A 26,645-nucleotide genomic window follows, 5' to 3' on the forward strand; every position below is an offset into this window, starting at 1 on the left:
ATGTAACATGCACAGTTATTCCCTCCTCCAAGTGTGGTACATAAATAGTATCCAATCACTATGTTGCCGGTGACATTGATAGTATGTATTACAGTAATACACTCTTCAGAATACCAAACCGTGTGTTAAGCATAATATATGCAAATATTGCCTTGATAAACGCCTGTCACCTGTAATTACATGTACCTTTGAGAATGCAGGCACTTGTAAAATCTAACTTGTATTCTTCCGGAAAATAAAGAAACAGCTTAAACAATAGATGAAGCATTTTTGTTTCTAGTGTCATGAATTAACCCTGCTTTTGTCTTTGCAAAAATAATGTTTATATGAATAATGTTATGTTTTTGTCTGAAGAGTGGGGAGATAAGTGTGTATCAATATCACTGTTATTTGGGTTTAATGTTACATCTATATCACACATCAGCTAGGGAGTATAGGCCCGTAATTACCATAGGAGCCATGTTCATGTACCTGTTAACCGTTTTCTAGCCTTATTCATGTACATGTATTGATCAATCAGTGAATGTGGAACAGAAAAATTCAAACAAAAACAACATAAGTCCAACTCATGATTAAAGGATGTTACAAAATACTAGTAGCAACAAATATGGGAACATATGATACCACAAGTGTTCCTTTCTTTTTCCAGGTTTCTTCACAAGGCATGTATTGCATTGTGGGTGAAAATCTGGAAAAACTTAAAGGAACACTTGTACTTTCATATGTTCCCTTATTTGTTTCCATGAGTATATATGTAAACATTTCAATGTCACAAGACTCAATATCATGGTCAAGGAGTGAGTATTGTATTATACCACTTTAAGCAATACATAACAATCTCATGGAAGGGGGCATCACGAAATAACTTCACACATGTGGGGAATAAACCCCTGGCCTGAGGCATGATGAGCGAACCACAAATGCTAGGTTAAGAAAACAAATGCACTCACAGATTCACAATAAATGGATGATGGCTTTTGGACAGTATCTCTTTCTCACTCTTGATGTGATCAGCCTGCTTGAGGCGAATGATTTCGGCCATGGCCATCACTTTGAGAGCCAGGTATTGCTTCGTGCCCTTCTGACGCACCTGGATAACACGTCCAAATGTACCTGTGCCTGAAATAAACAAAAAATCTATGAGAAAACAGTACTAGAATTTCTAGCTCAAACTAAAAATATCAGAGCTGTGCCAAGTCTTGATTACAGGTGTGAACACAATTTGATTACAGGTGTATTATTCAACACATTATACCATGTGGGGAATTGAACGAAGGTCTTTGGCATGACGAGCAAACACTTTAAAAACATGGCTACCCCAGTGCCCTGTTGAGGCATAGCTATGTTATTGCAACCATTTTTTGGCAAGAACACCCAACATGTACAGCAAATGAATATATTTAGTGAGTAAACAAATCAGCAATTCTTTTCCAGTACTTCCTGGAACAAATTAAAAAACATCCAGCTTCCTTTCCCCCAAATTCAACATGTATTACTGAGCATAAATGGAAACACGTTGGAATCATGTTCCCTGAAGCTTGAAGCAGTGCACTCCCATTAGCATTACATATTGACATTGATAACACAAAAACCTCATCAGTTTCATGGGTTTTTACTAAATGTGATTCTCTTAAAATTAACGGTGCACAGTTGTAACACCAACATCAATTTCAGCTTTGATTCGCATCTTCAAAGAACTGTGGGAGGCATCCTAAAGCAAAGAGTGACCTTTTGTGTAGGATGGAGTAATAGGAATACTCTTGTTTAGTTAGAAATAATAAGCATGCTTGTATTTGCCCGGTGCACTAGGTGCTTTAGAGTGCATTGTGGGGCAGGTGCTTGATGCAATAGAACTAGTGTGAACACATTAAATTGTTTAAACTATCTCTCCTGGGCATCGTGACCCTGATATATGAAACAATTTGTTTTCTAGACTGTTTTAAGATAGTGTTTTTACTTGGTACTAGTTTGTTTTAATTCAAGCAAGATGGAAATGGAATATGATTTGTACAAAATATATTTCAAATGTTCGACTCAACCTGATACCCATCATATATGTTATTGTAATTCCTTGATATAAAACATAAAGCATTCATGAATATATATCTTCAATGAAGATCAGTGACCACATGAAGATTCTGCTTAGAACTAGTCTTCAACAACATGTGCTTATCTTCCCCTGAAGATCATGGATAGGTTTGTTCTTTGACAATATATGCCTGTTTCTCCTGAAGATCATGGTTACAATGGGTCTTTGACAAATAATACTAGTCTCCCTTAAAGTTCGTAGTTAGGATTGTTCTTTGACAACATATGATTGTTTCCGTGTGAAGATCATGGTTGGAACTGGTTTTGATAACACATGCTTATCTCTTTGTGAAGATCATGGTGAGACGTGGTCTTCAACAACCCATAAGAACCTAATAGCACAGCATGAGTTATGCGTTTACTGATCCCGATTGTTCAGAAAGTCTCATAGCCATGGTGTCAGTAGTGCTGGAAGACTGACTGAACAATCTTGTGTCCGGAATTATCAATGGTGAAAGAGTGAGTTGAGTTTTACATCATTTTTAGCAATCTCCAACAATTGCACTTGAGAACACCAGATATTAGACTAACAGCTAGTCTCTGAAATGAACATATTTTACAGAAAAAAACGTTCATAGTGAAAAAAAAATAATATAATGAAATGGAGCCCTGAGACTTCCTTCATTTTCAGAAGCTAGGGAAATTTAGACTTGCCACATTTTCTAGACTTGCGTGGGCTTTCTTGGATATATGTACTTCAGGGTCTTTACGACAGACTAACCAGATATGGACTTCACTAGCACTAGATGCCAATTGCTAGATCGTCTGGTCAAGAGTGGGTCATTTACAGACCACCATCACTGCACTGTAATACTGCTGACCATGGCATTAATCAAATAACAGTGAGATGCATCTAACGAAAAAATGGCCCTGACAGGTGTATGTGTGTAGTCTTCAATCCCCTACAGATCCTCTTGCACTAACAACCAGCAACCCATAGAACTCAACATTCAAAACAGGCATGTTCAAGACATTGCTAACATCAACAGATTACTGCATTTTCAACACCCTGAGGATCACACAACTGCAAAGCTTCCATGGTCATGGATCATTTAAACATAATCCCACGGGCAAAGTTTGCATGTCTGACGTGGCAGGGGCAGGTCAGGTAAACACTGGAAGCATGGGTGATGCAACACTTTGATTACCACAAGACAGATGGAACGGGGAAAACATGAGGAGGTACACACTGGAAACAGTTGAACCAGGCGCATACACGACCTTGAGAATTAATGAGCCAAACCCTCCCATAACCATGTGAAGCATTTATGCTGCTGGTCTCAATCTTATCAAAATTCCTATTTAAACCTGAGAAATATCATCAGTGACAAGGAACTTCAGAATGACTGTCTTCAGAATGGTATCATTTTTTAGACAGTTGGGTAGCAACATGGGAGAAGTGTTTCATCACAGACAGCAAAGGTTTGATTCCTATGGAGTGGTGAAGCCTGCTCTGTTTACCAACATAGTGATAATAAATATTCTAACATTCTGCTAATAGTGGCACAGAAAATCATTCTTATCATTGCAATCTATAAGTGGAAATACAGCCCCAAAATACTTTAAAATGCGATTTGGCTAGAATTGATCATTTTATAATTTTCTTCCTCCTCAAACATATAACTCTTCATTCCAGTACATATACATAGACTAGTAAGTAAATATACTATTAAATATGGCAGAACTATCCATGATGATGCTGATGCGATATCTTAACTCAGTCACTGTGATAGCATGATTTATATGTCCCCTTACTTTGCTTAACAAGCAATGTTTATTACATGAAAATTGTCATGAAAATAGTTAATACACAACCTTAGCAAACTGTAAGAAAATCAGCTCCTTTCCACAAAGCCAGACTGACAGAGCAGTGAATATTGCTTTGTTCCCAGAACCCAAGACTGGGACACAAAAAGCAAACAACTACAAAGGTCTGCTGTCACCTGTCTATTCAGGCCACACACAATTCGGTCAGTATGTCCTCGAAAAACCTCTTAACTATGACCAGCAAGCCCTAAGAGTATTCCCCTCTCAAGTGATACAATGATCAGTATGTTAACACCACATGTTATTTCTGTACATCTCTTACCAAAGAGATCCGAATCTGTAGGGCACCTGTCAACCATTAATCATTGCTATATACCGCCATGTCATGCCGGATAGTCCATATCTACCATAAAAACTCGAATCTGAGCATTAACCTACACGTTACCATGGTATATATGTTTCATTTCATGTTTACTGAAAGTTGCCTATCAACACATAAAAACTCAAATCTGAGCATTAACCTACACGTTACCATGGTATATATGTTTCATTTCATGTTTACTGAAAGTTGCCTATCAACACATAAAAACTCAAATCTGAGCATTAACCTACACGTTACCATGGTATATATGTTTCATTTAATGTTTACTGAAAGTTGCCTATCAACACATAAAAACTCGAATCTGAGCATTAACCTACACGTTACCATGGTATATATGTTTCATTTCATGTTTACTGAAAGTTGCCTATCAACACATAAAAACTCGAATCTGAGCATTAACCTACACGTTACCATGGTATATATGTTTCATTTCATGTTTACTGAAAGTTGCCTATCAACACATAAAACTTGTAAGTCAAATGTTTTTTCAGTGGTTATTCTTTTTCTTTGTCATACCGGTAATATTACATGATCATAAACTATACATGGTATAAAACATGTTCCAGCACAGCATATGTTAATACTATTCTGGAATATTAGATTTATACCTTGTTGTATATAAAGTCACAACCCACATGTAGAAGAGGTAAATTTCTTCAGCCTTTTTTATCACAGCACATCCATAATATCTGTTATCAACAAAACCAAAACCAGACCTAAATCTCATACATTTACATGCTCTATCTGTCACATTCCACGCATGGTACAAATGCATACCTGCAATCAACATGTACAAGTGATCATTAAGTCTCCTGATATTTGTTTGACATTCATTTTGCTCTTTCTCCCTCAACACATGTGGAAGCAAGAATCGGGCTGTACCAACACCAAGCAGGCCAATGTGTTGACATTTCCAGGACATGTATCTGTATGCAAGAATAGCCAATAACAGGCTGGTGTTGATGAGTACTTGAGGAGTAGAATATGAAAGTGTCACAGTAATTATTGTGTATGATTGTATTACATTCTTGTGAAATTCCCTGGTAAATATTGTCTTCACATGTCTCACATATTGTTCCAGATCTTGAAGAAGAATAAGGCCACCTGTTGTTGCATGTACAGATCAGGATCCATCGCTTGTGTTACGAGTGTGTATTTTCTATATATTTTTGTTATTAATTAAGTAATTATTATTATTGGGTCACAATGTTTAGTGTTTTGAATATTAAATATGATGGGTCACATTTTGTTTTAATAGCTGGTCAACACTTTTAGCATTCTGGTTTTCCGGAATTTATCTGTTCCTAGTTTTCGATGTTTACTTCAGGGAGACTTATTCTAGGGCATTCTACAGTGTTGACGATGTTCGTTTGTGCCCAAACTTTCGGGAAATAACTTAGTGTATATATAAATAGGCTGGTTGCCGTGTGGAGGGGGACACTCACATTCATTCATATTTTACTGGAGTTACTGCCAACACGCTTGATCGTCAAATCCCTTCAACGCCTGAATCTACGTTATCTGCTGTCGCACCGATCGCTGTGTTGACATTCTGCCATAGTTGATTCTCTCTCACACCAAGACTTTGGTGAGTTTGCTATATTGTATTTTGTGATCCATTGACTTGATTTTGTCTCTCTTGAAATGTATTTGTAATCATCATCGTTATATTGACTAGTGACTTTGTATACCTTGCTCTCGTTGTATAACAATACAGAATTTGAACGTAAACAACTTGTCTTTGTCCTGTTTTGCTGGTTTACAAGGGGATTTCTTAAATTGTGTTGTCACGGTAAATTCTTAACCGTAACACTTGCAATGTCTGACCGGTCTCCCATACTATCGACCCATTATTTGAAGATCACACTATCACGTCTAATACTTATGTGGTGCAAATTTGTAACGGCTTGTCTTGATTCTTGAGCTTGAGTGTGAGGGAGATTAGCTTAAAGCTGTTTTCAGCATTATTCCAGCAAGGAACACCCGAGAACAAAAATGGGCTTTACATATTGTGCCAATGAAGGGACTTAAAAATGTGTCTTCAGCATGACAAGCCCTGATCCTTGAAAGGGTATGGATGACCAAATCATTCAACGTATCTCCACTCCTACCAATCTTCTGGACATCTGCTTCTTTCAATTTTGATGATAACATAACAATCACTAGCAACTGAAAAATCAGCTAAAGGGGCACTGATGCGGAGCGAATAATGTTTCTCACCAACGGTCTAATTACGAGACCAAGCAGCAAATTGGTCAGCACCCGCTGCCTCAACCATGACGGACACGGGGACTGGGTTCCTGTCCACATTAGCAGAATTTCTTCACCCTAAAAAGTGAGTAGGCCAGATGCCCATCACATGCCGTTATTTAAAAATATCCATGGTATTCTTTGCCTGATTGTAACAAAATATCTCAGCAGCGTAGTTTTTTTCTGATGTCTGGATGATATAGTGACTGATCCAATCTGATCCTATTTCTGTGTTTTTACCTCGATATTTAATCATGTCATGTGAAAATATGATGTCTACATACATGTAGCAAACCATTTGTTTCATATATGTCCGAAAGATTGCAAAGCCTTACATTTAGATAGTTTTGAGGGATGGCCTACCTATCATAGCAAACATCATACGTAAATTTTGGTAGCTACGACCCTGGTTTATTATCTATGATAATAAAAACACACAGTTGATTTGTCTGAATTCATAAACTAATAATAACGACGTTGCCATTGGTAGAGAAATCTGAAAATTTTCTTACGTAAATAAAAATGATTTTACCCATTTACCGAAGTACACAGCAAATGCCTATACATATTTCTTATATATGGTATCCTCAAAACAGTTTCGGTCAATAAGTGTTTTCAGACTGCATGCGATACAGAGTCCTTGCTGTAACTAACGTTTGATGGCATAAACCTACACGTGTTATTTGTCATCATTCACTTGATGGTCAGTTACTGAATTTATAATGGGTATAATTAGTGGTAACACCACTAAAATTACTCGACAAAGGCATTTCTCCTGTCTGGAGTAAATACTCAACATTATACATTAATATCTGTAGTGGCAAATGTATTGCATGTTATGTAATATATGCATGTAAGTGATGCAAGAGGGTTTATCAGCTGAGTTACAAAAACAAACATTGATCAAAGGATTAACTGATAACACACTGATTCATTAATTACTTCCACACTTTTACATAATCTATACTAAATAAACCCTGTCGTAAAGTACGTGTAAAAACAACATCCTTCCTACAAAATATTAACCGCCACTACCTTGATTGATTGACTGTTGCTCATTATTGGCTAACTAATGGCGGACATCATACAGTTAGTTGCCGGGGGTGCTGTCCTGGGTGACCAGTGAGATTATGTATACACCAGTGTGAAAATTTCTCAAACGATGTGTCACTTTTGGGCATATTAGACTGTTGAAAGACACAATACATAGAACAGGATTATTTACCAGCTGCTGATGAATGGAATATCGTTCTTTTATGTGGATATTGATGGATACATTCCTGAATGAGGTACAGTGGAAGCTGTCTTACTCGGACCCTAAGTAACTCGGTTTTCTACATAATTAAGACTGAATTGTTGGTCCCGGCAGAAATTAACTTAGTAATCATTACATATGGGCTAACTAATTCGGACTTCATGTAACTCGGATTTCGGACTGAAATCTCAGCCCTTCAAGGTAATTTACTATGAAAACATCGCTAAGTAACTCGGACTTGTAGGAATGCCTGAGGCGGAAGTGCTTTGTAGTTAGCTGATTACCAACTTCAAACGGATTATCAGGTGTGATGATAACCATTTAACAAAGGAATTAACGAAGTTTAGCAAGCTGACACGACTACGTACTCACTCAGCGTCATTTTGATGGTATGCGATTTTGTTATAAAAATACGATACTCCAGTTATTTCTCATCAGTGACAAAATGCCTGAACCATTGATACATTGTATTTGTTGATTTCTGTGGAGAAGATCGAATCACATGCACTTCCGTACAAGGGCGTTACCCCACGAAATAGCGAGTAACACGAAAACATGGTACGTTGCTTCTAGTGCTTGTGCTTACGGACAAGACACGAAATGTTTGTTGCATTGGAAACCACCGGACGACAGAGCATTCTAACAATAAATTATTTATAAAAGATGAGGTGATATTTATTGACAGAATTACAGTTTTGATAATCTACTGAATACGCAATTATGTCCATGATCACCTTTTCCGCTATTAACACGAAAACATGTTACACCATGGTAAAAGTACCATGCATGCGTATCTCAAGGTCATGGGAGCTACCTCTAGACTCTCACCAGTCCAATTCGGACTCCTCGTAATTCGGACACAAAAGTCGGTCCCAGTCGAGTCTGAATTAGACAGCTTCCACTGTAATAGCATGACATTGTTGCTATAACTTTCGTCTGTCTTAAATTCAATATTTGCATTTTGTTTTTATTTATTTCTTGTAGCATTTAGCAGAATCTGTATCACAGAAAACGTGCACTATGTCACGAATAGGAGGTGTGTGAAATATGATTCACGTTGGCAATCTATACAATGTTAAGATACTGATACTAAAATCATGTTAGAAATTCACTGTCTATAAGCAGACCGTGGTATTTTTTTTATCAACTTTCAAAATGCATACAAATGTGATAAGGAACTAATTAGGTTTATAAGAAAAAATATAAAGACGTACACTGACTTCATTATTTTTCAGTCCTAATGTTTCTTATACCACTGGCAGATGAGTAAACTTCAAGGTGTTTGATTTGTTTTCATAGTAGTGAAGTAAAATGACTTCATCTTTGTTGATCAGTCTACACATAAACTATCATATGGGTGGCGCAGCAGAGATCACAAACCAGTCACGAATTCTGGGATATCATCCGGGTATTCACTGGTGAAAAACAATAACGAAAGAAACAACCAGTCCACGGAAACTGATCTGCATCAGTGATCCTTTAAATCTTGATTAAGTCACATGCTAGCAGCTAAGCACTTTTCTACTGGATAGTCTTGTAGTATTCATATATTATTATTTGTTGAACATTTCCTCAATACATTGGGAAAATATAAATGCCATAATCCATTTGTGATACTGTTCTTTGTCGACAGATGATATTTATTCTGTTCACAATGGCAGAAATACTGATGTGATTATAAATATCAGCTCCCTCTCCAACCATTTTTTCTTTTTCCTCAAAGTTGAGAGAATGAAACCAAAAGGCTCTGTATCATACATTATTTCAAACTTACACTAAACAAGCAATATACCACTGTCACCCTTGCTATGTCATGACCATACGTATGATGCTACAGAAGTGTATTTTGTGTAAATTGTAATACTGATTAAGTGATAATTATTATTGTGTCACAACGTTTAGCGTTTTGAGTGATAGTTGATATCGGTCACATTTCGTATCATAAATGTTCAGTGCTATTAGTATTTTATCAACAGGCCTTTGAGGTAGAGTTACCTCCGTTTGAGAATGTTTTTTGAGGAAAAACGAGACTATGAGAAGGTTCCGAGTTAATGGCGATGGTCGCATCGTGCTCAATGTTCAGGAATCAGTGACTTTGTATACAAAGCCTGCTTATTGTATTGGACATGGACACACACGCAGATAACTGGAGTACATCAAACTGCCTACCTCTGTCAGTTCTCGACCTACATGACCGCTGCCTGACCGATCGCTGCATTACATTCATTTGGTGAGTTGATATTATACTTGTGACCCATTACTTTAGTTTTCACTCAGTTGCATTGTACATGAAACCACTATTGTGAATCTTTGTATCTTGCTCCCTGCTCAATACAAAAATATTGGACCCGTGAAGGTCCTGGGTTAGAATAGGCCGTCAGCAACCCATGCTTGCCATAAAAGGCGACTCAGCTTGTCATAAGAGGCGACTAACGGGATCGGGTGGTCAGACTCGCTGACTTGGTTGACACATGTCATCAGTTCCCAATTGCGCAGATTGATGCTCATGTTGTTGATCACTGGATTGTCTGGTCCAGACTCTATTGTTTACAGACCGCCGCCATATAGCTGTAATATTGCTGAGTGCGGCGTAAAACTAAACTCACTCACAAAAATATTGAATATTTAATGACTTGTCTGTGTTACATTTTGCTGGTTCTGATGGGATTTCTTATACCTTTTGTCACAGCAAAATTACGTTAACCATAACAATGACATTCAAGTTCTACAGTTAGCAGCATGTCACTGTGTGATTGTGTGATGGCTAGCGTAAAAAATCTGATTGTCGACCTCTGGTTTACACGCATACATGCACACACGTACGGTCAATAAAAAAAATTATTGAAAGATTATAAAACTTCATTATTAGTTATTAAAAGACTATTGAACTTATTTTTCAGTTATTAGCAGGTTACGTCACTATCTAAACTAGACAGGCTTTTCTTGCTGGCTCTATGTGATACCCCAAACAGCTACTTACACATGTACCATGTCCACTGTTATATTTAGCTGGCATCAAGACTCTACACTCAGATGTTATTCATTTATTCACTTCCATAAATACTGACACGAGACATGTTGTTAGGATAATACTACCCACACCTTTCCTCAGTGATCACAGTTTGTAATAGTATCCTAAGATGCAAGAAAAGTATTCCAGAGATACCACTAAATTAGACTCATCTCCAAAGAAGACTAAGTTTTTCTGGTTGCTAGGTTACCCCATTCTGATCACAGGCAGATGTTCAAGAATTGTGCATGTGTAAATTAAGCTTGTAATTGGGTGTGCGCTCAGCAATATTCCATCTGCATGACAGTCTGGACCAGACAAGTCAGTGATTGACATCATGAACAACAAACAAGTGAGTGAATGCATGAGTTAAGTCTTCCGCCACACTCAGCAATATTCCAGCTATATGGCAGCAGTCTGTAAATAGTCGAGGCTGAACCAGACTATCCCGTGATCAACTGTATTAGCACTTATCCATGCAACTGGGAACCAACGATATGTGTCAACCAATTCAGACCACCCGATCCTGTTAGTCGCCTCTTATGACAAGCATGAAGATCACTTCTGATTTCTGACCCAGATCTTCATGGGTAGCTACAAATGATATCACCTCAAGAAGTAGAAAAGACATCAGCCAAAGGTCAATGAGTCTGACAACCGGACTGTTTTCCTTTACCTTTGACAAAACCCGAACAAACCATACAAATCGTAAAAGATTCCATGACACCAAATGTTCATTAAAGGTCACATGCAACGTAAAACACAACTTTGCAGATTCTGGTACCTTTCGGTATACCGAAACAAATCATAAAAAATGCCAATTCAACCTATAAACTTGAAAAAAACGCAATGAAAAAAAAGCCTGCGAAATCGGAGTTCAAACGTTTCACTAAATTCCACCCAGCGCTGGGGGGAAAACTGGTTTCAACAGCTGTGCTGCGCTGCACCGCGCCCGTGACGCATGCGCAGTGAATAGGTTAGCGGAGCTTGAAACAGTATGCATGCCCAGCGTCTGAGGTTGTGAGCAGTAGTCTAATCTTGGTTGTGTAGACAAACAAGTAAATAATCTACTCGTTACGTAAAAGAAAACTTGTTGATTGTGGCAAGCAGTCTCTGTCACAGAGAAAGCTCAGTGTCTGGTTTATTCACACCTATATGTCTGCCTGCCTGTCTGCTAAAGACAACATGCAATACACAGCTTCGATCATTGACCACGTGCAATTTGAACTTAACACCTATCAGACTATACGACATAAAGAAAATAAGTTGATTTATGACTCGTGCACCCGAGTCCTGTGTCTGCCACATTATGTAATAAGGCACGTGTGATACACATGACATGTTTTTATGTCTGTGGGTTGCAAACATACTACATTCATTTTTTCCGGATGACTGGATCTGACGGAAACTGGTGCAAACTCTTGTCAGTTTCAAGTCCTTCTTTGTACTTGGACGAATGACAGATTCCAGCCACACAGTAGTTTACCATCTCTACTGACATGACTTTTGATTGGATCGAGCGCAAATTTAGAGAACATGTATTTTCCAAACCCAACATCTCTATATACATTCTTCATGGATAACGACTTCTTTTAGTGTATATGATGTTGTTTGACAACAGTATATGAATCCATACTGAAACGACGCATCAAGTACACAAAAAGAAGTTGTTAGAATCTTACTTTCTTGTGACTGGCTATACTTCTAAAATGCCCATCAAACAGATCATCTTTCTGTACACACAATGAACCCTCAGCATATCAGCAAATGAAACAGCCAATCGGAAGCCGTCGTTACACTTGAGTGCATATCCACCCGCTACGACTGGGTTCGGTCTCCCGAGGGCTTCGTTTCGAGGGAAGTAAGCCCAAGTACAAAATATTGCACTTTTGAATCGCGATTGTACGCTTATAATTTTGTTTATTTGTTTTTTTAAAAGCAGCAATGTATATTATATGTCATGAATAAGTGATAAATGTGTTTTAATTATGTTTGGATTTTTGGTTGCCTGTGACCTTTAAGGAACACAAAAAGGAAACATTACATCATAGCACATTTTTATTTTAGGCCAGCTAAAACCTTTTACATGAAGAGAGAGATGAATGAAAATAATCACAAGTTTATTTTGACTGAGCATAATAAACAAACTGTTCCTTACAACTTAAAAACAGTACAGAATCATATCTTTGTTCACTCACAACCCTAACTTACTAACAGCAAATGAAATTTCAATCAAAAACCTTGACAGCCGGTACAAGTACAAAATATTGCACTTTTGAATCGCGATTGTACGCTTATAATTTTGTTTATTTGTTTTTTTAAAAGCAGCAATGTATATTATATGTCATGAATAAGTGATAAATGTGTTTTAATTATGTTTGATATTTTGGTTGCATGTGACCTTTAAGGAATCAAAGTGAATACAGCTTAAGCAGGATCACATGCTAAGCCTAAGTGAGCGAGGGAGTAAATGGAGTGGATGGTGAGTGAGTGAGTGAGGGTGAGTATAATTTTACGCTGTTTTTAGCAACATCCTATCAATATCATGGCAAGGGACGCCAGAAATAGACTTCACACATTGTGTTAATATGGGAAACTGAAGCAGGAGTCTTCAGCATGATGTCATGCAAGCACTACCAGGCTACCTTCATGGAAGACATGCTTGTCATGACCAATGAGTTACCATAGAAACGTTTGCCAGACACTGTGGTTTTCTGACATGCTTATGATGTTAGCAACTGGTTTTCCAGAGCATCATAATTACAGGTTGTGGGACAATCTAGTGGCACATGGAACACATGTACAAAGAAGCTGATGGTGTCCACCTCTCTGATATTGCTGGAATACTGCTAAAATGGCATCAAAACCCAACTCACTCACTCACTCATGTAAGAGGCAACTAATGGGATCAGGTAAGAATTCATTCACTTAACAGGGTGCCATGGCACTATGAATACTGCTTACTTTGCATTAATGTTTTCAATCCACTTCCTCAGTCACTCTTGGCATCAATGTGCACTATGTTGAGGTGAAAAACAGAAAAAAATACTGTTTTCCTTCATCTTCTTCTGCTAGGCTTGTCTGATGAAATGTGTTCATTAAGCTACAACTGAGGAGACTTGTCAAGCACCCCAGTAGTCCCTGCACACTGCACTAAAATAACCGTTATTACACGCTAGATCAGCATTTATTACAGCAAGATGCATGATTTCTGTAGAGTGTTCTGACAATATCGCATGTTCTCCACACCCTCGGAAGGAGCATGCATGTACTACAAACATGACGATAAACCTTGGAATGCTGGATCTTACAATCATGGTGGAATTTCTGAAGAATTTCTTGATTAAGCATAATTCTCAAGCCATATCAAGCCAAACAAATATGAATACTCAAATTGAGTGCATCAAACAGCATTGTTTTGTGACCTTACCATTTTCAGACCTCATTAACAACCATGTAATCACACCAAAAAAAGTAAAGCTATTACATGGCTTGATTTTAAACAAGTATTTTCACTGAATTTTATCTAAAATTTTGACAAAATAAAATAAGTTAAAAAATCCCCAATAAAAATGTAAACATAAATATAACTGATAATTCAAAACACCTATTAGGTGCTGGTATAAAACAAAATATTATGGATGTCAAGTTCATCTTTATTGTATACATAAGTTAAATTATGTTTCTAAAGATTGTTTGGAAAAAAAATTCTTTTTCATAATGTAAACACATTTTCAACAGGAAAATTGTTGCATTTCTTTTCAGTTATTGTGTATGAAACTAAAGCATTATAATAAATATTTTTTTAAGCAGGATGGTGAAAGAAATGAAATTTTAACATTTTGTTCGGCAAATTAAATAGCTGGGTTTTTGTTCACAATAAATTTCACTGAGATGGCAGATTTGCATGCAAACCAGCTTTAAAATGCTGAGGTCTTGCTGAACTTCAAATACTAACCAAGACAGTCTGTGAACATTGATCTTGTCCCATCAGCGTAATGAAAAACCTTCAGATTTCACCATGAAGTTTTCCTGACCAGTCAGTTTCTGCTCATTTCTATGTAACATTTCATCCGAAAGAATTCATGATCAAGAAAACGTAAAATTTATCATCAATGCTAAAACATGTGCCCTTTCACTCATCAAGCTTGTCTAAAACAGTCAAAATGGTGTTTCCCACAATGCACTATTGCTCAAGTACCCTACTTCTCACTCTCACAACTCATTACATCATCGGATGGCATACATCACCAGAAGAGCCCCGTACATACAGGAGCATTTCATAAGTATAAACTGGATGAAATCGGACCCATGCTACCATGGTTACAACATGATGTTTCAGGACCATTAATTACACCATGGAAACGACTACTCAAGTTCCATGAGTTCAGAAGCATTCATAAGTACTGACTGGGTTAACTATCTGATCCATGGGTTCATGTCCTGCCCTTACAGAACCATTTCAAAAGTAATGCCTGAATGAACATAGAACCAGGTTACCGTGGAAACAAACACTACTTGATCCATGAGTTCATGTCCTGCCCTTACAGAACCATTTCAAAAGTAATGCCTGAATGAACATAGAACCAGGTTACCATGGACACACCCACTACTTCATCCATGGGTTCATGGCCCATACCTTCAGAAACATTTCACAAGTATGATTCTATAATGGAAACACCCACTACTTCATCCATGTATGAGAAATTTATCTAACATTATTTCAAAGTCCTCACGTATGTATTTCTATTCCATATAAGGAGAGATCAATTTTGTTTTTTGTTTAATGGACTTTTGTCCTCAGAAAATCTAAAGGCAGGGGAGGGAAAAATATAAAAATGAAATCACTAATCAAAGCAATACTCCTTCTAAATACAGAAGGTATTTTACTATTGGCAAAATGTTTATGAAGTTTATATGGGCCAAGACAGAATCTAAGAAAGATTCTTGAAAGTTTACATTTTTGCAAAATTTAAAAAAAAAAAAAGATTTTAGTTTTTGAAAGGGCAAAGTTATTTTTTAATTTATTTTCTTATTCTTGAAAAAATATAACTGGAGGATCCAAAGAAGAACTTAAACTGGTCTGGCCAACTTGCAGATGTCATGGATTTGAACAATTCCAAGGCAGGGAGGTGAGATTCTGTCGAAGTGATATCAAGGAAATAATTTGTTCTCTCCACATACTTTTGTCCTGAGGAAAATGCTAAGAAAAGGTTTTTATTTTTCTGTGCTTTCTTCCTGAGAAAACCACAAGGTTTTTGAGCATTGATTCCATACATAAATTTTGCCCCATAAATCTAAGATCTTCAACAACAATAGCAGCAATAGCAGCATCACCGCAACAGCTACATCAATATACTGATGGAAAAACAAATAAGCGATCACATTAAAGCACAATCCACTATTTTCCAGGTTTCTTAGCAAGCTTTGTATTGCATAGCTTTTGAAAAAACCTAGAAAAAAATTAAAGGAACACTTGTCATATCACATGATCCTTTATTTTTTCCCCTCAGCATATATTTTACTGAAGATATTGGCTGCTGACTGTGGAAAGATATCACTCCATGATATCTTACATATATCAGACGGTAATGTGCTATACAGAACCTATTTCTGTATCACACCAAACTTCATTTGGGTAGCAGGCAATGTCGCCTCTGTTAATCATTTAATTAACTCTTGGACTATCATAAATTGTGCTACCAGACAATGTACTGAAAGTGTCTGCACGTAAATGTCAAGATGCTTGCGTCCCAGCACCTAGACAACGCACACATCAGCACATGTTTGAGGAAAGTCTATCATGGACCTGTTCACTCCCATCATGCTCATCAGTCATCGCGCGTCTGAAAGTGATCATAAACAACATTTTTTATGTTTACACATAGTGCTTCAACACACACCTTTCGACATGCCATGCTGGCCTGATCCCTTGCATCGTAACAGACTCCATCAAAACTATCATGTTGATAGTGTTTATGTTCATCAACAAGCCATTTTTCTAACCATAATGAGGATTCAAAAGTCCCAGGGGACATGTTTGGGGTCACTGGTTCAGTTTGAGTACATTATACACCTCTTGACAAAACCACACTGCTCCAATCCCCTTGATTTAAAAAGATTATTACCATGTTTCAACAAACTATCATGTTGATCATGTTTATGTTGATCAACAAGACTATATAGAGACCGTTTGTGAAGACTGTAATGAGCATTCAAAGTCTCAGGGGAGATGTTTTGCATGTTTGGTTCACAATTTGAGGAGAATGTGGAGATATACCGCGATATGCTGACCCTTTCCTCACAGCATGTATCTGTTTTTCTCTGTTGCTATCGGTAACCACAACTGATAATTCAGATCCTCTTCTTACATACTCCAAGTTATGTACATTTTCAAAATGTTTAAAAACATTTAAGAAATCGGATACAAAATGTCAGTCTGATTTAGTTACAGTTTCCAGATACAAATATTTTTGAAAACATTAAAAAATATTTAAGATGTAGATTCCTACATTGCTTAAATATTTGTAAGCATAAGTGTGATAATATAGATTTCCAATCTGATTGGTGAATTACGAAAATATCATGTGGAGGTATCAACAATTTAGTATGTTACAGTCTGTATTGTTGCATCACATCAACCTTGAGTTTTCATACATAACTTTTTTCATTTTTTTTTACATTTTACTTTTTCCTCCAGTTATTATCAAATAGTCAAGTCTCTTTAATCCGACCTCCGTTTATCCCACAATCAGCTTTATCTGACAATCTTTTAGTAACAAATTTATTCAATGCTACCTGTATAGTCCAACATCCTCATTAATTCGACAATTTGCTGTGCAACGGACGATGTCGGATTAACGAGACTTAACTATATCTCCATTATATTGTTTTGCTCAAAATGATAAAAATACTTTGAGCATCAGACAATGGATCAAAAAGAGATGAATCATCACCTTTTACTAACATAAAATCTGGGAGTGAGTGAGTGAGTTTAGTTTTATGCCGCACTCAGCATATTCCAACCATATGGTGGCAGTTTGTAAAGAATCGAGTCTGGACCAGACAATCCAGTGATCAACAACATGACCATCGATCTGCGCAGTTGGGAACCGATGACATTCGTCAACCAACTCAGTAAACCTGACCACCCAATCCCATTGGTCACTTCTTACGACAAGCATAGTCGCCTTTTAGTTGGTAAAGAACTATTCTACCCCGGGTCTTCACAGGTCAATAAAATTTGGGACTTGTGAGAAGAACTGGTAAGATTTTCAAGCAAAAAGTGAATAAATTTTCCCTGATAAAAAAAAGTTGAAATCCTAATCTTTTATATTGATTTAGATTGTGTTTTTAACACTTCATAACAGACTAGTAAAATATTTTTACCATATAAAAAGAAATATCACTTTGGCTGGTGTTTATTTGATATTTTTTCCTCTCCCCCCTCTAGTTTTTCTGATGACAAATACACATAAACCATGAAGAAAATGGGTCTGACCTTAATGGAAACATTTAATTTCTAATTGCGATTTTTTATTGACTTTAGCAGGAGACTTAGTGTCAGATATTGACTTATGAGCATGTGTAGTCCAATCTCTGCAATGTATCGAAGACATTCAACACCGGACAACAGTAAAAGCTTGATCAAATATATGTTCCCACTGGATTATGTTCTGCCATGAAAGTACCCTGTATGGCTCAGTGTTCTGTAAGTGTGCCAGTGTCAAACCCTGACAGCCTGAAGAAGAACTGACAATGCGAAAATCCATTACTTGATACAAATCGGCCTATTTCTGTAACTACCAACCAGGCTTCATGTGTGTGAAGAGTTTTATTAGAGGCAAGTAATCCTCTTATTAAATGCCTCGGCACACAGAGAACAATACCACGGTGGTCATGTTAGAGAGGGTTAAACAAAGACGCTTGCCCAACACAAGGTTCAGGTTGTGGAAACAGAATCGGTTAAATATGCAACCACTTAATGTATGTTGTGGCTGTGCTTTGTAAGGTTTTAAGATCCTGGGTCTGTGGGGAGCTTTGAACACTATTGAAGTCACGTCAGAAATGTGTTCAGCGTCTATTCAAGGGGACATCATGTTGACTCAATGGTTCAAACTGTTTGGACGTAGGCAATAAATGGCCTAAAGATGTGGCACATGCAAGTCCCAGAGGTGCTCTCTGTTTGTATACACTTTCCGAGAAGCTTGAGGGAGGTGCCAAACTTACGAACATTTGTTGACAGAAGTCTTATTGAATTATGGTTATTAATCTTGCCGAGCAGACAGGTGAATTTTTAAAAGAGTTTTTTGAGAGCCATGATTGAGAATGAGGTTAAGTGCAACATGAACTCGCTTACACACGAGTGTTTATACTTCAGATACATGAAGGAGCAAAGTGGTTTTAATTACCTGCTGGGTGTGGCCATTTCTACCTAATGAATGAAGATACTTTTCACAATAGTACCTACATAACCTCATTGACAGAAACTTTTTCTAAACTTACAATGTCAAAAGTCGACAGCTTGTGTAGAAAATATGTATTTTAGTAATAATATATTTCGAGCGCCAGTTTTTGAGAAAGTGAGTGAGTGAGTTTTTGGTGCATGCCTGCATGTGTGAGTGAGTTAGTTTAGGTTAGCACTGATTTGAGGGGTCAGTGGGTTTGCCTTGTGGTTAAAGCATTCACTCGTCACATCGAAGATCCAGGTTTGATTCCCCACATGGATGCAATGAGTGAATGCCCTTTCTGTTGTTCCCCGTAGCGTTAATGAGGGAAAGCTATTTCAGTAATATGTCAGTAATAATAAATTTCAGCTTGCCAGTTTAGTAGAGGTGAAATGCAAAATGGTAATACCACATTTTGGTTCTGAGTGTGTGAGTGAGTTCAGTATTGTATTGATTTAAACCGAGGGAACAATAGGGTAGCCTAATGGTTAAAGCATTCACACATCATGTCAAGATCCAGTTCCCAACATGGCTACACTGTCTGAAGCGCATTTCTAGTCACCCAGCTGTGATATTGCTCGAAAATCGCTAAAAGCGATATATCATTTAACCCACTCACTCACTCCTGGAACATCCACACTGGCATCCAAGGTTGACAATAAACTTGTCTTAGTCAATGCGTGAGTATGGTTTAATGCCTCTCTGGGTTCTGAACACAGAATCAGGTGATATTTACTTTTGAGTGAATCCAATCTGCAACAACTAATGTCTAGGTACTGTTGGAAATATAATTTTTTGTAAAAAAGAGGCTTTTATATTGTAAACCAAAAGTCAGTGTGTTCTGCAATCTGATTGGTTGAAAAACATGATCGAATGGCATTCGATTTCCTGAAATTTCAAGACTATTCGCTGCGTATAAATATGTTCAAATAATCGGTACTTTTTTCGCTTCCACCATTTTCAATATGTGTTCCACAGCACCTGAAAATTTGGACATTCCAAATTTCAATGTTGGCACCATTGAGGACGTTTTGGGAGAAATAGACGAGAACATCTTGGAATTAATAATGCAGGATGATTGTAAGTTATTAAATTGAAATGACAATAGATCAAGAAATACATAACATGTTTGGAAGCAGATTACTTGCCAGTTCTTAAAATAAACGTTATTATTTTTTATGATACAATATGATACAATCTTATGGCACACTAATTTGCATAAAGCAATAGTCTGTTCCAAATAAATCGCTCTGGAAAAAGAAATGCATTGCTCATATTTGCAGTTATCTCCCCTCAATAAAGTTTTATTTTGACCTTTCCAATCTCCCTACCAGTGAAACTGTAGTTTAACCAAGCTTAGTATTACAGATATTTCACACTTTCACATATTACCTTCAGAAATTGTAGACATAAAGAGTGAAAACATTATTTTTTTCTATTTCTGGCCATACTTTTTAGGTGAATAAATGTTTTTATTACTCACCTGTGGAAGATACTGCTGTGTAATACCGCTTGACGTATGACATATAAATGGTTAAAAGTTGTGACGTCACGATGCTAATGTTGCTGTCGCAATTTTACTAGACCTTGCTTGATTCGCGGAAAGCTGAGTCCCCATACTGTAGTTTGGTAGGTAGTTCACAATTTGTAAGAATAGATGCCAATGTACTACTATGCCCTATCTGATACATAATTTAATTCTTAGATTCCCATATTCTCCTGTTTGTGTAGATGCATTTTGATTAATTTTGCAGTATCATTAATGGAGCAACAGCCACCTTTTCAAATGTAATGAAATAACTGAAAATAATGCGACATTTTAGTTGACATCATGGCATGTTTTGTGCATTTTGTGACATCAGGAAAAAAAATGACACTGGTTTGCTGATTAGTATATATCGAACCTTATTTCCAATCAATGAATAAAAGGCCTCAGCTTCTGAGTCAGAATTCAACACTTTTTAGACAAAACATAAAATGAATGGTTTTACCACTGAAATAGTGTCCTGAATATATCAACAATTAGATGGTTTTACTACATATCATATTGTGAGCAACACGCGTACCTGTCTGGCATCAATTTAGCATAACTGGAAATTTCACAGCACCTGAATATTCATTGAGTATTCATTTAGGATATAAACTTTTCTTCTCATGAATATATAATTATTTCACTTCATAAGTATGCAATGAAAGATAAAAGAGATCACTTTTTTAAGAATGGTACTATTACAATATGGACGTATGATTGCATTGTATCTATTTTTAATTTGCTATTTCTTGCAATGATACTCTTCCCCTGAATATTCTACACATATTGAGCCATTGTAAGCAATGAGTACATGTCTGGATGTTGGAAAATTTCCCAAATTGCTATGCAGTGTAAAATAGGAATTTATTTGTAGAATTTCTCTTTGTCTATATTTCAAATAAGCACTGGACAGCGTTCGTTTTCATACCCAGTATCTTTCATTTCGTTTTATCTTGACAGTTGGTGTTGGTGACAAAAACCATTTGTAATTTGATTCCAAGATGTGTGGGGACATCATTTGTTGCAGCTGACATTTAAATATACATGATGTCATATGCATCTCAATACTGGCCTTCTTGAAATGTGATTTTGTAAATACTATGCAACATTTCAGAAAGCACACTTCGGCGTTTGTGAATGTGTATTTTCGAAAACATCCCAACTGATTGTGGGTTCATCGGCGACATTTCAGAATTATCATTACTGGTTACATGAAAACGTATCAGATATCAGTGATCATTATTATGTTATTTTTGAAATTCAATACTCCCAGTAATTATCCAATTTTCACATTTCAAAACATACAGCAAACAAAGCTCTGAATCGCGATTTTGTATAGTGTGCAAAATGGTAACATTTACGATGAAGCCTATTTTGAAAGGCAATTTTAAGTACTTTAACTTGGTCTGAGATAATAGAGGATGGTATCAAGAAACAGGGAATTTTCCACAGAATTAAAAACTGTGAAGTATATATATGTGCGTGGTATATTAAGAATTTTAATGGACTTCAAAGTGAGGAGTGAAGAGGAAGGAAATATATGTCCCTGTGGCATCCAGTGGGTTAAAGATTTCGTATCAAACTCGCTTTTGCTCATTTGATACCATATCATAATCTCATTTAATAAAAATGGTATTACACGGAAGGTTGTTTAGTATCCTCTATGACTCAAACACTTGTTCAGGAAAGTGGTATTCAACTGTAGTAGAGGTGCCTCAGTGTCAATGAACTGAGGTGTGCATGGCAGAGTAACCATCCTTCACCAGCTACAGGACAAAAGCAGATAATTGTGGTTACCCCACTACAATAAAATACTACTTAACAACACAGGTCTGCGTTTGTGAGGCAATAAATTTATGACAGATAACACACTGCACTCAGTGTTCGAAATATGTGCCTACCTGTGGGCCTGTGTAAGGTAGATCTTGTGTCAAGCCAGTTTCAAATGGGGTCCAAGATTTTATGTGGCTACCTTTTTGTTACATTATTCTGAAGGGATTTTTTTAGTGAAGGCCTGGGTGCCGTTTTATAAAGCGATTTTAGAGCTAAGGTGACTGTAACTTCCATGCCTTAACATAGACTCACGTAGCCTTAGTACTAAGGTTGTTTTGTACAACAGAACGATGAACAGTTATGTCATATGGATCCTGACAGAACTCTCACAAAATTTACTTTATCTCAAAGACTGACTGTTTGCTTATACTTGTACATGCTGTAGTTCCTTATATTATTACAAGTGAGCTTAACAGGGAATAATGCACCTCAGCTGCTCAGATGCTGACCTCTCATTGGCCCAGAACCTACTGCTGCACCTAAAGCTTAGGGAGATATACAGGGATAACCCTGACTCACCATGCTTACACTAGGCCCTGCACACAGTATACACTAACCTGCTATGATATAACCAGATTACTGCTCTGCAATGCTGGACAAAAGCCCAATGAAGTTGCGAAAGATCAGAATTTGTTTTTCAGCAAACAATGTTAGTTTTAAAAATATGCTTGAATTAGTGAGTGAATGTCATTTTACATCACTGTAAGCAGTAATATATGCGTAACATGGAAATCAGTTTCCTTATTACTACACAGACAAATAAAGGTGTTTGTTTAGATGATACACTAATGCCAACTGTTACTTCTACACATAAAAAAGGGTCAGTTCAGGGCCAGTGATTAATGTGCCAGTTTACATATATCAAGTATCATTTATACTATTCAAGTAAGGCCAGAGCAGTTTTAATTCTTGTTTACAAAGTTTTGTTTTCAAAAAACATAAAAGCAGCGGGTGATTTTTTTTAATTCCCCAGTCAAAGTAGCATTCCATTTAAATATTAAAAGTATTTTACATTTTGCATTTTATGAAGCTTATATGGGATAAAAAAACAATCTTAAAAATTGTGTTTTTTGTAAGCTTACATTTTTGACTAATAAAAATATTTGGATTTTATTTTTTGAGCAACGAAAATTAATTTTAATTTCAATTTTGTTTCCTTATTTTGGAAAAAATATGACTGACGGATTTGTAAAACAAGAAATAAAACTGGTCTGGCCTAGAGAAAAAAAAGCCCTGAATATTTCATATTACTACTGTGAATCTGCCATGTCTTTTGAGCTGTATACCAGGAATACGAAATAAATTATATGATACATTGAGATAATGTCCAACTTCCACAATGGCACTTTAACCAACATATGTATTCCACTTTTTCAGGTGTGAAAATTAAAACTGTGAGAAGAAGATCTGACAACACTTCACAGATTAATATCCCCTTTCACAATACTGTTTCCAAAAATACCCTGAAACACATGCCGCCTCTGGTTTTAGCTTCCTGCTTTAGTGTACACATAAAAAAAACACACTCAAGGTTCCCGATTCTGACAAAAGTGTAAAAGGATGCTATAAATACACAGAACACCTGTCTATCTGTAGCTGATGGTCTCCTCACTGGTAACTATGTCAGGGTTGCAGGAGGACCAGACTTGCTCAAGTCTCTCAGGTAAATAATAACTGTTGAAATGATAACCACTACAAGAATAGAAATAACAAGTTGGCCCTCTAGCAGATGCCATCCATAGAGTGAGTTAGCTTAGATTAATGCTGCACTCAGCAATATTCCAGCTATATGGAGGCGGTCTGTAAATAATCTGATCTGGACCAGACAATCCAGTGATCAACAGTATGAGCATCAATGTGCATAACTGGGAACCGATGACATGTGCCAAACAAATCAGCGAGTCTGACCACCTAATCCTATGAGTCACATCTTACGACAAGCATAGTCACCTTTTATGGCAAGCATGGGTAGCTGAAAGCCTATTCTACCCCTGGTTCTTCATGGGTCGCCATCCAGTGGAAGTTGAGACAATGATCAATAGTACAATAGGTGAAGAAAATGAGTAAAGAAACCACATTTTCCTTTCAACAGACTGGCATCCTTACACTTGCACAAGTCATTAAGGTAATAAATAATTTTCAAAATGATAATTTCCAATCTTCAAAAATAATTTGAGTAAAGTAATTTTCTTTATAAAAGACTAGCTTCACCATCCGCAATCTAGACTTGCCTCTTTAAAGGATCGAAGTACTGTGCATCCACAGGCTTAGCATTCAGTACAGCCTTGAAGCAAGGCTATAACAGGACCATCAGCTTATGCTCCATGTTCATCTCAGTTTCTTACAGTCTATAGTGTGTAGACCATGCACCAGGTTCTATTGTAACAAGTCACCTCCATTGTACACTGGATTCTTGTAATATCTACGCTAGTTTATGTTGTAATATAATCATCTAAGCTCCTCATACGCCGTCCTGACACAGCGCACAGGTTCTTCTTAAAGTTAACCTTAACTCCCATGCTTTAACATTGTACTAAGGTTACCTTAGTGACTTATGATCATACACCAGATGACATAACAAAACAGACGAATGTCTTATCAGCATAATGGTGAAGGTGTTTTTAAATATCGTTTTCTTCAACAAAATGAAAAGGTAAGGATTTGTGCAATGTCCACTAATTTGAGGTACTACATGACAAGCATACGTAGTGTGTTTGCTGTTGAGCATAAATCAGTGTTGATACACTTACTACGGTATGGTGATGTAAACGTTACAATGTTACAGACACAGCACTAAGGATACATTCATCATTCTCTCCCATATCTCTAGATACTTGAACTTAGTCCTTCTGAGGATTTCTGCCCCTGTACGAACAACAAGCCCTTAGTTTAAAGTAACCTTGACATGCTAGATATACTGAACTGAAAGTAGGTTTATTTCAGGTATAAACAGTGCTCAGTGATATTGACGTCAGGTGTGGTTACCTGTAATCCAGGCACAAAGACAAGTCGTTATCAACAGGTAATATGCTTGAACTAACAAATGTTTTAAATATAAACAAAAACATGCTGAGTGACATTCATGCAGTTCAGATTTCCATTCAGGAACATGCAGTCAATTCACTGGATTACTACAGGTGCTGAATACGACTGAGACTATTACAGGTGTTGAATACGACTGAAGAAACAGACTGTAAGTGACGGATTCACACCTTCAGTATGACCCTCAAGAAACATGATATGGTCTGTGCACACAGATACTTTTAATGACTGTCTGGTGGCTGCTCCAGTCAAAAGGAATACACATGTAGCCACTTCTGGAAAAATAGTTCTAAAAATTCCAAAGAAAGTAGTGTTTCTGAAGTATGAATATCACATATTGGCAATAAAAACTGTATCATGGAATCCTGTCATGTTTACAATTCAACAGCATGATGGCAAAATGTTTATCCAATTACGTCATTCTTAAAATAATCACTAGTTAAAACGCAATTTTATTCAATAAAGTTTTTTTTAGAAACTGTTTGCAAGAACCACACTATCTATGATAAACTGTTTACGGACCTGCAGCCATGGTAAACACTCTCAGACATGAAATTCTCAATGTAAATATTTTCGAATGTCTATCAGAGCAGACTGTAATATAAGGTACACCAAACTTTAACATAAGGTACAACAGCCTTAAACATAAAGAACACCAGGCTTTAACATAAAGAACACCAGACTTTAACATAAAGAACACCAGGCTTTAACATAAGAGCTACCAGACTGTAACTAGATTGTTGCTTGCATCTATAGGTGCAAGCAACATAAGAATAATGTCCCTGTTTGGTCTTCTGGACTAGGCTGTTGAACAAACTCAAGTGAAGTTGGGAAAACAGAAAAAGGTAACAAAAACGGAAAAAATGAAGTTAACAGGTATATCCAACATAAAATCTTGGAACAATTTTGATTCCTGTATGCATAGCAGCAAACTTTCTGTTCTTACGACAGTTGTGATAATTACTGATGGACTTCATGGTTAATATTGAGTTCAGTCAAAATATTTCAACAGTTCAGAAAAAAGACACTTCCACTGACAG

The 26,645-nt window shown here is 36.8% G+C and overlaps 1 protein-coding gene across 1 annotated transcript in view; it reads right to left on the reverse strand.

Annotated features, from left to right (window-relative positions):
- Positions 1–26,645, reverse strand: part of LOC137282271 (cAMP-dependent protein kinase catalytic subunit PRKX-like) — a 52,189-nt gene that overhangs the window by 7,773 nt on the left and 17,771 nt on the right. The window contains exon 2 of the mRNA XM_067814003.1: positions 951–1,119. Within this exon, the coding sequence (XP_067670104.1) occupies positions 951–1,119 (169 nt within the window). The remainder of the gene's footprint in view (positions 1–950; positions 1,120–26,645) is intronic.

The sequence above is a fragment of the Haliotis asinina genome, chromosome 4 (genome assembly GCF_037392515.1).
Source record: "Haliotis asinina isolate JCU_RB_2024 chromosome 4, JCU_Hal_asi_v2, whole genome shotgun sequence".
Classification (NCBI taxonomy): domain Eukaryota; kingdom Metazoa; phylum Mollusca; class Gastropoda; order Lepetellida; family Haliotidae; genus Haliotis; species Haliotis asinina.